Source organism: Sus scrofa, chromosome 7 (assembly GCF_054392235.1).
Source record: "Sus scrofa isolate SSC_HxYL_T2T_F1_AM1 chromosome 7, Sscrofa_HxYL_maternal_Yorkshire_Landrace_v2.0, whole genome shotgun sequence".
Lineage (NCBI taxonomy): Eukaryota > Metazoa > Chordata > Mammalia > Artiodactyla > Suidae > Sus > Sus scrofa.
The window spans coordinates 27,640,267-27,655,963 of NC_139389.1; the positions used below are offsets into that span (position 1 = coordinate 27,640,267).

The following is a 15,697-nucleotide window of genomic DNA, read 5'->3' on the forward strand; positions in this document are numbered from 1 at the left end:
CACCCAGAACCCCGGATGTTGTCCACTCAACCCCCAACCCTTGGCTGGGGCTAGGGCTGGGGCCGGGGCGGGAGTCCGTCCCTCCCAGTTCCCTTTCCCTGCACCCAGATCCCACCCCTTCACGAGGCACCCACGTTCCTCACTCCATGACGAAGCAGCTCCTGTTATCAGGGCACCCCTGTGGATGGGGCGGTTCCATTTGTTTAAGATTTAGACCCAAGGAGCCCCAGCCCTCATGATGTCACACCAGGACCATATAAGCTGAGGGGACCCCAGCCCACGGCCTCTAGCAGCCGTCCAGCTCCGACATGGCCCAGCCGGCCCACTGCATCCGTTCCATCTTCAGCCTGCAGTGCTGCTTCCTCTTTCTTCTAGCTTCTTGGGAGGCAGGTGAGATGCCCTCAGAGGTAAAGGGGTCACCATCACACAGGGGATAGAAAACAGAGAGGGGCTGTTTGCACAGGGCGCTGATGACCAACTGCAGAAATGAACAGCAAGCGAATGTGAGGGGGAGGGGGTGGGTGCGGAGCCGCTGCTGGCCGTCAAGGGGCTACAGCGCTCAAGTCTGCTGGAGAAGAGGCATGTCGGAGATGAAATACAGCCTATGCGCCGCTCCTCAAGACATGGCCTGCAAGGCTGCCGCCGCCGGAGGGGGCTTCTTCTAGTTTGGCTAAAGACTCTGTCTGGGCTGGCGTCCTGTGTGGGCAGCGGCAGGGACCTGACACTCCGTGAGCACCTGTGCGAGGAATTCGTAGGCGCTTGGGGTACCTGATCTCATTTCATGTCTCAAATCCCATGAGGCGGTTAGTAATACCCCATTTTATAACGAGGAGAGTGAAACACAGTGAGGTAAAGGGCTTGTCCAAAGTCATGACAGCAGGCAGGGGTTCCGCCACGTCACCCCCACTGTTACTCTCAGGGGATGTGGGGTGCATGTCTTTCCTGAGCACCCTGTTCTGCCCCATGTAACTAGTTCGGGCCTGGGTAAAATGGGAAGCATGCCGCCTGGCCGACACCAAGAATTACTACGCTCCAGGCGTTTTTCTAGGCATTTCATCCATGTAACTTATTTAACCCTCATGGCAACTCGGTAAGGTGAGTACAGTTTTAGCCCTGTTTCACAGCTGGGAAACATCCCAAGGCTTTGGTAAGAAAGTGAATATGGAAAAGTTTGATGAGCAAAATAGACCCTACAAGATAAAGTGAAATCACTAAGTTCACTTTGTCAAGAGACAAGTTAAGAGACAGTTCTGTGACTGAACCCAGGGAGCAGAGATGCCTACCATGGGGGCGGTATGGAGGGGCCCAGGTGAACGGGAGGAGGGGTTCACAAGGTAGACCCTTGGCGAAAAGAGATTCAGAGAGACTCTCTGGGTACTGCACATGGTCATCCATGGTAATGGCGCTGATGACCTCAAACCAGGGCCGGGAAAGTTGTGAGTCTGGAGGCTTCATGCAGCATTTGGGGCAGGGGAAGCAGCAGCTTCCCCTCTGGTACCCAGGATGATATTAGCGGAAGTTTCTCCCTTACTGATCTCAAGGTTGTGTTGGGGCCAGAGAGGACGGGGGCAGGTGGGCTGGGCAGAGGGTGGACAAGAGGGGGCAGGGCCCAAGGAATCTCCACGTCCTCTCTGTGGTCTCAGCAGTGCCTTGATATGACGCCCTCCCCCACCTCGAGGGTCTGGGGACAGAAGCACCAGAGCATCCTGAGCCGTCCACCCCCAGTCTCACCCCCCCTTCTCCCCACTCCCTGCCAGACTGCCTGTCCCAATGCCGTCTTCACTGCTCCTGCCAGCCGCTGCCCAGGAGGAGGAACCTGTAGGGGCAGAGGAGAATGGGTCCATATCGACTCCACACACATTCACTTTGCCCCCCTCACATGAAGTTCTGAGGGAGATTTAGTCTAGGACACAGGACAGGCGCAGGGCAGACTTGAAATCAAAATTCCGAAGCAGGATACTCTGGGCTCCATGGGTGTGGTCTGGGAGATGGCCACAGTAAAGCCTGGCTGGCAGGGATGGAGGGGACAGGTGGGGAGGGCAAGAGCAGCTGGGTGCTCAGATCCTGCAGATAAGAACAGGGGTGGTGGGTGGGGAGGGCTTGAGGATGGGGTGAGGTTGGGATGGGGTGGGGATGGGGTCAGGGTGGATCTGGAGTATGAGTCAGGGCTGACATAAGACTGAGTAAGGCCAGGGTAGGGAGGGAAGTGACAAGTGGGGTAGATGGACACTTTTGGCCCAGAGTTCTGGGGGTCTGCCCTGCTGTTTATCCATAGGACCAGTCAACACCCCGATGCACTTAACTAGATCCTAGGACCCCAGAGTCTGCATCATGCAGCCACAGAACCACAGGTGCAGAATGTAGAATAACTCATCTCTGAGGAAGGCACAGATGAGGCTGCAGTCCTGGGGAGAATCTAAAAAGGACATTTTCCTACAGTAATTATTTGATTTAATTTCTATAACAGTAATAATATATGCTCATTCTAGAAGCTGGAAAATATAAAAAATTAGAAGGAAAAAGAAAAATCTTCTAATACTCCTTAGTTGCCCAGGCAAACTTTTGAGTGTATTTCTCTCTAGGCTTTTCTCTTTTCTTTTTTTTTTTTTGTCTTTTTGCTATTTCTTGGGCTGCTCCCGTGGCATATGGAGATTCCCAGGCTAGGGGTCCAATCTGAGCTGTAGCCACTGGCCTACACCAGAGCCACAGCAACGCAGGATCCGAGCCGCGTCTGCAACCTACACCACAGCTCACGGCAACGTCGGATCCTTAACCCACTGAGCAACGGCAGGGACTGAACCCTCAACCTCATGGTTCCTAGTCAGATTCGTTAACCACTGCGCCACGACGGGAATTCCTCTCTCTAGCCTTTTTACTATGTCTGTGTTTTAGGTCACACATTGAGCTTAAACCGTATAGACCCTCTAATAAGCATTTACGCATATTAGTGCAAATGGAGTAAGCCATTTTTGAGAGGTGGGACTCCAAGAAATAGCAGAAATATCCTTTAGGATGAGGCTGCTCTCTCAGAACCACACAGCCTGAGTCATTTAAAAGGTCATTTAAGATGTCCATTTTCTTTTCAAACTAGTGAATGAAGCAGCTTGAACTTTTGGAATTGTGCATAGTTTTGATGTTGTGGGATTTGTTTATATCCTTTTAACCAGCATCCACCTCCAGTGTCTTCTGCTAAAGCCAGGTTTGCCTATACCTCAGTGACCACAAAAGTTATTTTCAGGTCACTAATGTAGTTAGTTAAATGAATATCTCATGGTGAAAACTTATTAAGAAAATAAAATTGCTAACAAAGCTAGATCTACAGGGAAGAAGAGATGATCATTTCATCCTGGGGGTTTAGTCACTGATTTGATTCATGGCTCAGGACCGAGGAGTCTCTTATGTTTCTCCTCTAGATTTTATAATTGATGGTTCTGCAACTGTGTGATGTAGATCTGGAATTCTATAATCTAGTTATCTGAGTCTAGTTATTGACAGTGTGACTCCTATGGATAAGTAATAATCACTGTCCCCAAAGCTGGTGGGCTAGAAGCCTCCTTTCAACAATGTTTCATCTCAGGGGCTCAATTACTTAACATAACAGAAGTTACCCCTTAGTTTTCCAACCTTTGGAGGTCTCAGTTATGTTTGATTTTTACTTAATGTACATAATGAAAAGTTGTTAGCATGACTTCTGAAGTGTTTTCACCAGTCTTAAAATATTCTCTCATTCATCCATTCCACAAATATTTATAAAGGGCCTCCTATGGACCAGACATTAGCGATGAAAAAAACAAACAAAAAAACACATAAAAACCCTTGCCACCATGGGAAGTAAACTGCATTTATTGTACATTAGAAAGTGATGAGTGCTCTGTAGACAAAACATAGCAGGGGGAAGTGGCTCAGGATTGTGTGGGTGGGGGGGCTACTGTTTTGAAGAAGCTGTCAGAGTAGGCGCTGAGATGTATAGAGCAGGGGGCTGGGGGCAAAGGAGACACCTGGGGCTGCTAGAGCCCAGAGGGCAGGGCCACAAGCTCAGGCTCCTTTTACTACCAGGAGAAGAACAGTTCAGAGTAAGTATGAGATTGTTTCAAAGACTACAATTTGGGTACAACAAACACTTTAAAGAGTCTTCTATGCTCCATGATTCTTTTAATCTTCACCCTAAACTGGTATGATTGATATCACTGTTATATACTGTTGAGGACATGGGGCTTCAGAGCATTTAAGTGGGCTGAACAGGGATGCAAACCCAGTGAGGGTCAGAGCCTGGACTCCGATCTTGTCCTCTGATTCTTTCAGGCCAGTGGAGTTTGCCACTCTGAGCTACTGCTCACTCATTTATTCACGCCACGGATGCTTATTCATCCCTTATTCTGTTTAAAAGCACCTGGGATGTAGTGAAAAGCCTGACTTTGCCAATCACTTACCCTCTTCGGACTTCCTTTCCTCACCTATAAAATAGCAAGGTCATACACTCACAAGATTAAATAAACAAATACATGAATAGCATCCTTCAGGGGTTCCACAAATGTCAGTGTTCTTCCTTCCCCAAGGGCCTGGGCTGAAGTACAGGCTGTATAGCATGGTCTTGACCAGTAAGAGCCTGGGCCTGGGAGCCCAAAATGCGTATTATGGTTCTGGCTTAACCTCTGACTTGCTGAGTGTCCTTGGGGAGATAACTTTACCTCTCTGAACCTTGTTTCCTCATCTGTACAAAGGGGAGAATAATGAAGAACTCTCAACTGCAAAGGGTTGCTGTGAAAAGTAAATGGGTTAATACATGTCCTCCTTCCTAGGACCTGCCTGTCTCCCAGTAAGTGTTCTAGAAAGGCTGGCCATTGCTATGGCTGCGGGATTGTGTGCAAGTCACCAGTTCTCCAAGAAACTCAGTTTCTTGGCCGTAAAAGAGATGCTGACAGCTTATAAGGTGCCTTGTGGGCAGCGGGGAGATCAATCACCTTAGAAAACAACCCAGAAGAGACCGCCTGTGAGGCAGCTGGCCGAGTGCCTGGCCCAAAGAAGGCTCTTGTGGGTATCGCTGCCGAGAGAATCAGAGGACAACACCGCTGGTGAAGTGAGGGCCTGGCGGTTCAGCCCTCCTCCCTCTCCCCAGCCTCCAATCCCTCCAGGGACCTGGGCTTCCCACCTACCCTCACACCCTTCTCATCCCGTCTGTGTTTCTCTCAAGGATGGAGTTCCCCAACCTTCCCCCTTCCTGTCGGGTGGGTTGCGGTTTCCTGTGACTGGGAGTGTGTCCAGGTTCTGGTTGCCACCTTGAGCTAACAGAGCCTGGAAAGTTCAGTTATGTAACGACGCTATCTCTCCACTCTCCGTGCTCTCCTGGCTCTCACTCTCCCGGCTGCATATCAGAGTCATCTCCTCTGTCCCCATTGGTTGTTCTTCCCCGACTGAAGGCCCGTATCTGTTCACTAATAGGGGTGTTTTCCCTCACACCCTGTCCTTAAACACAGTCGGACCCTCCCAGAATCCAGCTGCCTCATTCACACTTCCCAGGACCCTCACGTAGATATCTGTTGCTTTCAAAAGGGCCACCTTCATCTGTCCCAGATGGCTTCAGGTGTCTGAAGAGGGGGAAGCTGGTGAGGAGCCATAATGGTTGAGCCATCTTATCTGCTTCCCAGCATTCTGACCAAACTTTATCACCAAAGTCAAAGTTCCCCATCTTCCTCCTCTACCCATTCTCCATCCCTCTTCTTTCTTTCTTGCCTGCCTGCCTTCCTTCTTTTTCTTTCTTTCTCTTTCTTTCTTTCTCTTTTTTTCTTTTCTTCCTTCCTTCCTCCCTTCTTCCCTCCCTCCCTTCCTTTCCTTCTTTTCTTTTTTTCTTTTTTCTTTCTTTCTTTTGTCTTTTTAGGGCCGCACCTGTGGCATATGGAAGTTCTCATATGCATATGCATATGATGCCAGTCAGATTCATTTCCAATGAGCCACGATGGGAACTCCCCTCTTCTTTTTTTTAAGTTTTATTAACATATAGTTTATGTACAATGTTGTGATAATTTCTGCTATACAGCAAATTCGGTTATACATGTACACACCTGCATTTTCTTTCATATTCTTTTCCCATTATAGATCATCACAGAATATTAAGGAGTTCCCATCATGGCTCAGTGGGTTAAGAACTTGACTAGTATCCATGAGGATGTGGGTTTGGTCCCTGGCCTCGCTCACTGGGTTAAAGGATCCAGCATTGCCGTGAGCTGTGGTGTTAGTCGCAGACGTGGCTCAGATCTGGTATTGCTTTGGCTGTGGCATGGGCCAGCACCTGCAGCTCCATTTCAGCCCCTAGCCTGGGAACTTCTGCATGCCACACCTGCAGCCCTAAGATAGATAGATAGATAGATAGATAGATAGATAGATAGATAGATAGATAGAATATTGAGTAGAATTCTGTGTGCTATACAGTAGGCCCCTGTTGGCCAATCATTCCATGCATCTCAGTGTGCATATGCCAACCCCAACCCCCCACATCCCTCTTCTTATCCTCTCACTCATCACCTGGGTCTACTTCCTAATCCCTGTGGGAAGTTTTGCCAGAAGTCTTACCTCAGTCTCTCACACAGTTACATTTGGGATGGAGCTGGAATATTATGGAAAGGCTGAGATTCTGATATTTGTTTCCTTTCCTCTCAGCTCTGCCATGGAAAGGCAACTCCATTTCATAAGCATACAAACCCTAAAGCAGCACGTGCAGAGCAAAATGCCAGTTGATACCTCCTTTCAGAATCTTACACTGTGATACGCCTGACTGGGGGCAAATGTTGACAGGCACACAAACAACTGTAATGTCAAGCTGATGGTAGCAGGAAAGGCTTATTAACGAAAGATTTTTTAAGCACTGAGATGAAGCTGGAAAGATAAAGAATGATGCCTTTAAAAGCTTGAAAGATCTGAAATTGAGAACTGAAGAGTAGAGGTGGACAGGAGAGAGGTGGCATCCTTGCTGAAAACACAGCCTGAATAAAGGTCCAGGGACTGAAGGTGAAAACGAGGATTAGATAACCTAGTTTTTTTTTTTTTTTTTTTTTTTTTTGCTTCTTAGGGCTGCTCCCATGGCATGTGGAGGTTCCCAGGCTAGGGGTCAAAATGGATCTATAGCTGCTGGCCTACGCCACAACCACAGCAATTCAGGATCCAAGCTGAGTCTGCGACCTACACCACAGTTCATGGCAACACCGGATCCTTAACCCACTGAGAGAGGCCAGTGATTGAACCTGCATCCTCATGGATGCTAGTCAGATTTGTTTCCACTGAGCACGACGGGAACTCCAAGATATCACAGTATTCTGAAGAGGCTGTCGGGAGAGATACATCTGGGGTAATAAAGGGACCCCTAGAGACGAGGTGAGAAGGGGAGCATGGAAGAACACAGAGGAAGTTTCTTATTTGCCTCTCTCCCTTCACAGGTGCTATCCCACTTCAAGAATTTCAGAAAACTGATGACTCTCCAGCATCTGATCATTTGTTCCCTCTGACTCCAGGCCCTGTTCCTATTACTCCCTCTGACCACATTGCTCTTCATCCAGAACACAGTTCTCCAGACCTTCCTAAACCTACAGAAATCTATAAGCCAAAACACCAATATAATACTACACACCATTCTAAGCTGAATCACCAGGCTGTAGGTAACTCCAAAAGCTCTACAATACATCAAACAGCTCCTCTCATTTCTGAACAAAACCCCAGCCATCAAGAAAAAGACCTGATTATTCGGAATGAACGCAGTGTCAAAAATAATGACACCAATAAAAAAGATGAGGACTTAGTACCCAAGCTTTCAACCTCAGCACCCAAGAGACAGACGACTTGTCCCAAGAGCAAAGCAACCAGGTCATCAGTAAAAAGTAACCCAACTAAAACTACAACACCAAGCACCACCCCACAAGGAACCCCAGAAAAGATCACACAGAAGCCAGAAAAAACTACTGAACAAAAAACAAGGACGACATCGGATCAAGAGAGGACCATAGGAGCCTCTGCAAAGTCCACAGGTCATGGAGAAAAGGCCACACCAGGCCAGGAGAGGACACCTGGAGCCCCAGATAAGCCCACAGGTCCTGAAGGAAAGACCACATCAGTCCACAAGAAGACAACTGAAACCCCAGAAATGCCCACGGGACATGGAGGAAAGACCACATCATGCTCCAAGAAGACAACTGGAGCTCCAGAAAAGCCCACGGGACATGGAGAAAAGACCACGCCGGGCCACGAGAAGGAAACTGGAGCCCCAGAAAAGCCCATGGGTCCTGGAGAAAAGACCACATCTGGCCAGGAGAAGACAACTGGAGCCCCAGAAAAACCCACAGGACATGGAGGAAAGACTACATCTGGCCAGGAGAAGACAACTGGAGCCCCAGAAAAACCCACAGGACATGGAGGAAAGACTACATCTGGCCAGGAGAAGACAACTGGAGCCCCAGAAAAGCCCGTGGGTCCTGAAGAAAAGACCACATCTGGCCAGGAAAAGACAACTGGAGCCCCAGAAAAGCCCGTGGGTCCTGAAGAAAAGACCACATCTGGCCAGGAGAAGACAACTGGAGCCCCAGAAAAGCCCATGAGTCCTGAAGGAAAGACCACATCTGGCCAGGAAAAGACAACTGGAGCCCCAGAAATGCCCACGGGACATGGAGGAAAGACTACATCTGGCCAGGAGAAGACAACTGGAGCCCCAGAAAAACCCACGGGACATGGAGGAAAGACTACATCTGGCCAGGAGAAGACAACTGGAGCCCCAGAAAAGCCCACGGGACATGGAGGAAAGACCACATCATGCTCCAAGAAGACAACTGGAGCCCCAGAAAAGCCCACGGGACATGGAGGAAAGACCACATCTGGCCAGGAGAAGACAACTGGAGCCCCAGAAAAGCCCTCAGGACATGGAGGAAAGACTACATCTGGCCAGGAGAAGACAACTGGAACCCCAGAAATGCCCGTGGGTCCTGAAGGAAAGACCACATCTGGCCAGGAAAAGACAACTGGAGCCCCAGAAATGCCCATGGGACATGGAGGAAAGACCACACTGGGCCAGGAGAAGACAACTGGAGCCCCAGAAAAGCCCGTGGGTCCTGAAGGAAAGACCACATCTGGCCAGGAGAAGACAACTGGAGCCCCAGAAACGCCCACAGGACATGGAGGAAAGACCACACTGGGCCAGGAGAAGACAACTGGAGCCCCAGAAACGCCCACAGGACATGGAGGAAAGACCACATCATGCTCCAAGAAGACAACTGGAGCCCCAGAAAAGCCCACAGGACATGGAGGAAAGACCACACTGGGCCAGGAGAAGACAACTGGAGCCCCAGAAAAGCCCATAGGACAGGAAGGGAAAACCACATCTGGCCAGGAGAAGACAACTGGAGCCCCAGAAAAGCCCATAGGACAGGAAGGGAAAACCACATCTGGCCAGGAGAAGGCAACTGGAGCCCCAGAAAAGCCCACAGGACATGAAGGAAAGACCACGTCAACCTACAAGAAGACAAGTGACTCACAAGGAGGTCTCTATTCAGGAGAGAGGGGAGAAAATGATTCCTTCCCTGCATGGGCCATAGTTGTCGTGGTCCTGATGATTGTGATTCTCCTCCTGGTGTTTCTTGGCCTGATTGTCTTGGTAAGGGACAGTGATGCCCCAGGGGAGTGAACCCATAGGATAGGGGGTTGAGGAAATGTTATGGATCAGAACTAGAATGAATAACGAGTCTAGGAAAAGAGGCATGGTGTGGAGGGAGGTTAATAGAGGGACCGCAGTGGCGGAAGCTATGGGGAAGAAAACAGATGTATTGGACATGAAAAGTAGAATTAAGAAGCAAGCAGTGGTTGAGAAAAAAGGGTATAAAGTAGGGAAAATTTGGGGGTTGGAGACAGACTCTGAGGTGTGAGAAGAAGGACTATTAGGATAAGGAAAATAAGACAGAGGAGGAAACGGGATGAGGTCTGGGACTTGGTGTACTGGATCTGGGACTGAAATAAGGATCGGGCTTTGGATGGAATCTTGGGAAAGGAGTGAGCCAAAGGTCCGGGGTCAGGGAGAATAGAATCAAAGGGCCTGAGACACGGGTGTGAGGAAAGCTAATGTCATGGCAGTGGTACTCATTTTTCCTTTCTCCTCCTAATCATAGGTCTCCTACTTGGTTCGAACACGGCGTACACTGGTCCGGAGAACTGAGGACCATGACCCAGAGGATGATGGGGGCCCCAATTCCTACCCAGTCTACTTGATGGAGCAGCAGAATCTTGGCATGGGCCAGATCCCTTCTCAAAGATGATCTTTCAGAAATTGCCTAGCCCCAGTTCTTCCATGCCCTACCCCTTTCCTGGATGGAAAATTAGACCCACAATTCCTATTTTCTGGACTCCAGGAAGGGCAAAGCACTGATGGCTAACACATTAACCCTTCAACTGCTGTATTCTTACTGAAACAGGTCAATGGATGAAGTGATAAGCAAAAAGATATGCACTGGCGTATAGAAAAGAAAATGAATAATACAAGGAAGTATTCTCTGTAGAAGATGATGCTCTGAAAATGAAACCATGTTTGATGGATGTACGGGGTAGGGATCAATACAGGACTCTGAGCTGTGGGAGGGGAAGCACAGTGAAGGGAAGTTTGGGAGACAACACCTCCATAACCTCCCTGTGAGTCAGGGTCATGGGCAGGAGAGATGGGAGATGCAAGACAGAGACTCTGGGTTTCAAGACCAGCCTATATTATTTCCATCTACCATTACTTAGAGTTTGTGTGTAAAAAGGCTTATCTCTGAGTTCCCAGGGCCCTTGACCTTTTTTTAAATGAAAAAATAGGATCTGAGAAGAAAAAAGAATTTATTACTTCTCCAACCTCTCCATTCCCTGGGTAATTCCAGAAAAGATCATAACTATCTCTTACCCAGATGGGCTCTTCCCTCTTCCTCTCGAATCCCTTAGTTTTTCTAAATGTCTTCAGTGTTCCGTCTTTTGGTTTGGCTTGCTGGGTTGTGGGTGGATATGCTGAGAGGGGTTTCTGTTTGGCCTGCAGTCTCATCCACAGATCTTCACCCCAAACCTTCCCAATGGCATTCCCCACTCGTTATTTATTTTCCTATCTCTTCTCCCAAAGCCCCCAAGTCTTGGCTTTTCCTATAAGCATCACCCATCTTCTCTACTGCACCTATCCTCTTTCCTCACACGTACACCCCAGATTCTGGTTTTTCTCCTCAAAGACATTTCACCTGTATGTTTTCTGGATTTTTCTCCAATTATTTAAAGCCCTTTCACCTATTACTGATTGGGCAGAGGGGGGAAGGGAGAATTAGTTGATGACATAGCTTCTCTCTATCTACTGATCTTTTAATAATAAAGTGTAAAATATTTATAAAGTAAGGCATCATAGGGAGTTCCCTCGTGGCTTAGTGGTTAAGGATCTGGCATTGTCACTGCTGCGGCTCAGGTTTGATCCCTGGCCAGGGAAATTTTGCATGCTGCAGGCATGGCAGAAAGAAAGAGAGAAAGAGAGAAAGAGAGAAAGAGAGAAAGAGAGAAAGAGAGAAAGAGAGAAAGAGAGAAAGAGAGAAAGAAAGAAAGAAAGAAAGAAAGAAAGAAAGAAAGAAAGAAAGAAAGAAAGAAAGAAAGAAAGAAAGAAAGAAAGAAAGAAAGAAAGGAAGGAAGGAAGGAAGGAAGGAAGGAAGGAAGGAAGGAAGGAAGGAAGGAAGGAAGAATTAAAGAAGGTACCATAATCACTGCACTGTCAATTGGGAAAAAGTCCTGTCTGGTGTTCCTGGCTCTGAGTGTGACCTTACAGATGACCTTGGGCAGGAGTGGCTGGAGGACAGGAATTCCTTGGAGGATGGAGGAAGAGAAGGCTGAATTTCCATTGTTCCTAAAATGGCTCACTCTTGGATTTCGAGAAGAGCCAGCCAGTGTTCATGCTGGGCTCGTTTACATGGTGACAAAATGAGGAGACAATGTGTTAATTAATAAACAAGTATTTCTAAGCACCTATTACATATTCTGTTGAGAACTACAAGGAAGTATAAGACATAGCTCTCATCCAAGACACAAATACAGGAAAATTAAAATTAAATAATTCAATAAGAGTTTTCACAAGGCAGTATCACACAGAATCAAACAAGACTCTAATGAATTAAGCCCAATATTTAGGGGCATCTGTCACATCTCATTTTTTTTTTTTTCTTTTTTTTTTTTGCTATTTCTTGGGCCGCTCCTGCGGCATATGGAGGTTCCCAGGCTAGGGGTTGAACCGGAGCTGTAGCCACCGGCCTACGCCAGGGCCACAGCAACGCGGGATCCGAGCCGCGTCTGCAACCTACACCACAGCTCACGGCAACGCCGGATCGTTAACCCACTGAGCAAGGGCAGGGACCGAACCCGCAACCTCATGGTTCCTAGTCGGATTCGTTAACCACTGCGCCACGACGGGAACTCCACATCTCATATTTGTGTTGGGACACCAGCCCTCCTCTGAGACCATTCTGTGCCCAAACGTCAGTCCCAGCAGAACTGCTGCCCATCATCCCGTAGACTCGGCTCTCTGTCTTACCAGAGGAGGATGGCATCGCTGTCTTCACTGACCAGAAAGTCCCTCCAACCTTAACTTCCTCCATCTGAGATCAAATAGCAGGGCCACAGGCAGCTTTTTGCCATTCTTGGTGTCCTGGCTTGTGAGAAGCTGGAAGCCCATCATGAATAATAACCCTAATCTGGACACTCATGGCATTGAATTATCTGCCAGGACCTGGCTCTCGGCTGGGAGGGCCCTCAGGCCTGAGGGTCTCTCTGAATCTCCCACCAGAGACCTGCTCTGCTGAGGGCAGAATTGGAGTGTGAGTCCCAGAAAGGAGGCATGTCAGGTGCCGGAGGGAGCCCACACTTAGCTCCCTGGAGGGAGCCTTGAGGTGGAGAGGGCCACCTGGGTTCTGGAAGAGCCCTGGAGTGCCAGAGAAAAAAAGGAGGAGGCTGTTAGGTTTTTGGTCATTGGATCAGGTGGTGACAGTTTGTGGCATCTGCCAGGACAAGAGGGTCACTTGCCCTGAGAAGAAAGCAGATACCCCCTAACCCCAGCCTCTAACCATTGAATTTCCCTAGCCAGTACCCTAATTAAAAAATCAAAACAAAATAAAGCAAAACATGAAAGCCAAGGCACCAAAACAGAGCACTGGGGGTCAAAGGGTGTTTGAGGGAGTGAGGGGGGGTTCTTCGTCGCCCCAAAGCAAACAGGACCCTGGATTGTCTCCCTTCCCACTTCTCTGTCCCAGGCTAATGGTCACTTTACAATTTAGGGAGAGAGCCTTTAACAAGCTCTGGGGTTGGGCCCTTATTAGGACAAATCACTTAATGACTGAGTGGCAAGGAGGGAATCCATCCCCCTCAAAGGCTTATTGCCACCAAGGCTCCGCCCATGTCCCCTGAGGGTGGGGGGTGGGGGAGAGATGACCTCCCTGGCAGCAAGCGCGAAGACCCCTAGGGCTGGCCTGGACAGGGCAGCGGGGGATCCTCAGGGTTTCCCAGTCGGTGGCCCTCCTTCCCTGAAGGCTTCGCTTGGCCGGTGGCTCCTGAATCTGGCTCCCTCGCAGAGGGACTAATGGCCCACCCTCAGCCTGAACCCCACCCAGCTGACGGGCAGAGGGAGACCATTTGCTGCTAGCCAAGCCGCAAGCCTGTCTGTGGATGGCATCAGGTTCTCCCCAGCCCCTCAAGGAGCGCCTCACCTAGGCTCCAGCACGATGCCTTCCTCCTGCCCCCGAGCCCCTCTGATGGGGGGAAGGCGGGGGCAGGGGAGCAGTCTCAGGCGAGTCCCCCTGTCCTGGCCTCCACCAAGGTTTCTGAGACCACCACGGCCTGGAAATAACATATGTCCCCCATGGCCTCCACCACTGGCTCTGGAACCACAGTAACATCCGAGACCACCATGGCCTCCACCACCAACTTTGAGACCATAAGAGCCGTCAACACTGCCTCTGACACCACTACAGTCTCCACAAAAACTTCTGTGACAGTTGCTGAGTCTGTGCTGCCACAGCTACCACCAGGCCCCCTAAGACCACCACAGCCTCTGTGCCCACCCGTCTTCACCAGTGAAATCAGTACAGGATTTGAGACCACCATAGCTTCTACCACAGCCTCAGGAGCTACTGCGGAGTCTGTGCCCACCTCGGCCTGAAACTGCTGTGGCCTTCTCCACAGCCTTTGAAAGCACCGTATCCCCTAACAAAACATCCGTGTCCACCACATTCTCTGAAACCACCACAGCCTCCGCCACAGACATTGGTGCCTGCATAGTTTCTACCACAGCCTCTGAGACCCCCACGGCCTCCACATCTGTGTCTGGGCCCTTAAGAGCCTCACCTACCACCTCTGAGAGCACTGCAGTGTCTATGTCCACCGCACGCCCTGAGACCATCACAGCCTCCATGGCCAGATCTGAGACCAGCACAGCCTCCACCCCTGCCTCCTCATTAGCCTCTCAGCTCACCGCAGATTTGTCCACTTTTTCTGTGCCCACTATGAACAGCACCACACCTTCTGAAACACACTCTCAACCACTGCCTCTAAGAGCACCACAGGCTCCCTCTTAGCATCTGTCTCCTCCACCGAAGCTTCCACCACACCTTCTGACTATCCTCAGAGGTCACGACAGCCTTCGCTTTGGCCTCATCACCCTTCTTGGCCTCTGGCTCTGCTCTGGGGCCCCTGTAGTCTCTACCAGTATCCCTGGACCTTTCATGGCCTCTGCCACCACCTTGGTATCCACCAAGGTCACCGTCTTTTCTACTGAGTCCATCACCAACACAGCTGAATCAGGTACCAACTACTGCATTTTCTCCAAGCACATTTAACTCCAGGAACAACCACCGCCATTTTGCCTATTTCTATAATGTCTGCTCCAGACTCTAGTCAAGCCAACACACCTGTTAGATGTAATTCTCTCCCCTCTTCTTGAACCCTACCTATTCTATCCTGGCCTCATCTCCTTTTGCTTAGTGTCCATCATGTCCATTCCAATCAGAAACATGTCTACAAATATCTCCCCACCCACACAAATTAATTATATCCCATCACTTCTGCTTACAGCAAACCCACCTCAACTCTACTGACAACCATCCCAGTTTGCCAGATGTTCTCATTTCTGTGCCAAGTATTATAAACTCTATTCTATCCACCACCAGTGCCACCACCTCTTCATCTTCACTATATTGACCCCTGGTCCAGGGGTTGCAAACAATACTTCACAAGCTAAATCTTGCCTGCTATCTATTTTTCTAAATAAAATGTTATCAGAACACAGTCACACCAGAGTTCCTTCGTGTCTCTGCAGGTTAAGTGTCCAGCATTGTCACTGCTTTGGCTCTGGTTATAGCTGAGGTGCCGGTTTGATCCCTGACCCTGGAACTTCCTCATGCCCTGGGCGAGGCCAAAAACAGAAACAAAACAAAGAACACAGTCACACCTGTTTGTTTACATCTATAGCTACTTTGCATAATTGTGACAGAGACTGTGACCAAATAGCTTAAAAATTTCCTGCCTGGCCCTTTACAGGAAAAGTTTGCCAACCCTTGTTCTAGTCTAAGACTAAAACTATTTTTTCATACTTTAGAACTTGCTCTGAATAAAACCACTCCTGCATTTGCCATCAGTACTCATGTTGGATCTGATTCTAGCCACTTTGATCTGAGCTACCCTCTGC

The 15,697-nt window shown here is 49.1% G+C and overlaps 1 protein-coding gene across 1 annotated transcript; it reads left to right on the forward strand.

Moving 5' to 3' along the window:
• The first annotated feature begins 284 nt into the window (after nucleotides 1–284).
• MUCL3 (mucin like 3) lies at nucleotides 285–11,990 on the forward strand. Its single transcript, XM_005665757.3, has 3 exons — nucleotides 285–390; nucleotides 7,428–9,628; nucleotides 10,137–11,990. Exons 1-3 carry the CDS (start codon nucleotides 309–311, stop codon nucleotides 10,281–10,283), a joined length of 2,430 nt encoding a protein of 809 aa, XP_005665814.3. The 5' UTR covers nucleotides 285–308; the 3' UTR covers nucleotides 10,284–11,990.
• Nucleotides 11,991–15,697: the final 3,707 nt, after the last annotated feature.

Coding starts and splice junctions, on each gene's coding strand:
- MUCL3 (XM_005665757.3), top strand. CDS start 309: ATGGCCCAGCCGGCCCACTGCATCCGTTCCATCTTCAGCCTGCAGTGC. Junction 391..7,427: donor TCTAGCTTCTTGGGAGGCAG/GTGAGATGCCCT, acceptor CTCCCTTCACAG/GTGCTATCCCACTTCAAGAA. Junction 9,629..10,136: donor TTCTTGGCCTGATTGTCTTG/GTAAGGGACAGT, acceptor TCCTAATCATAG/GTCTCCTACTTGGTTCGAAC.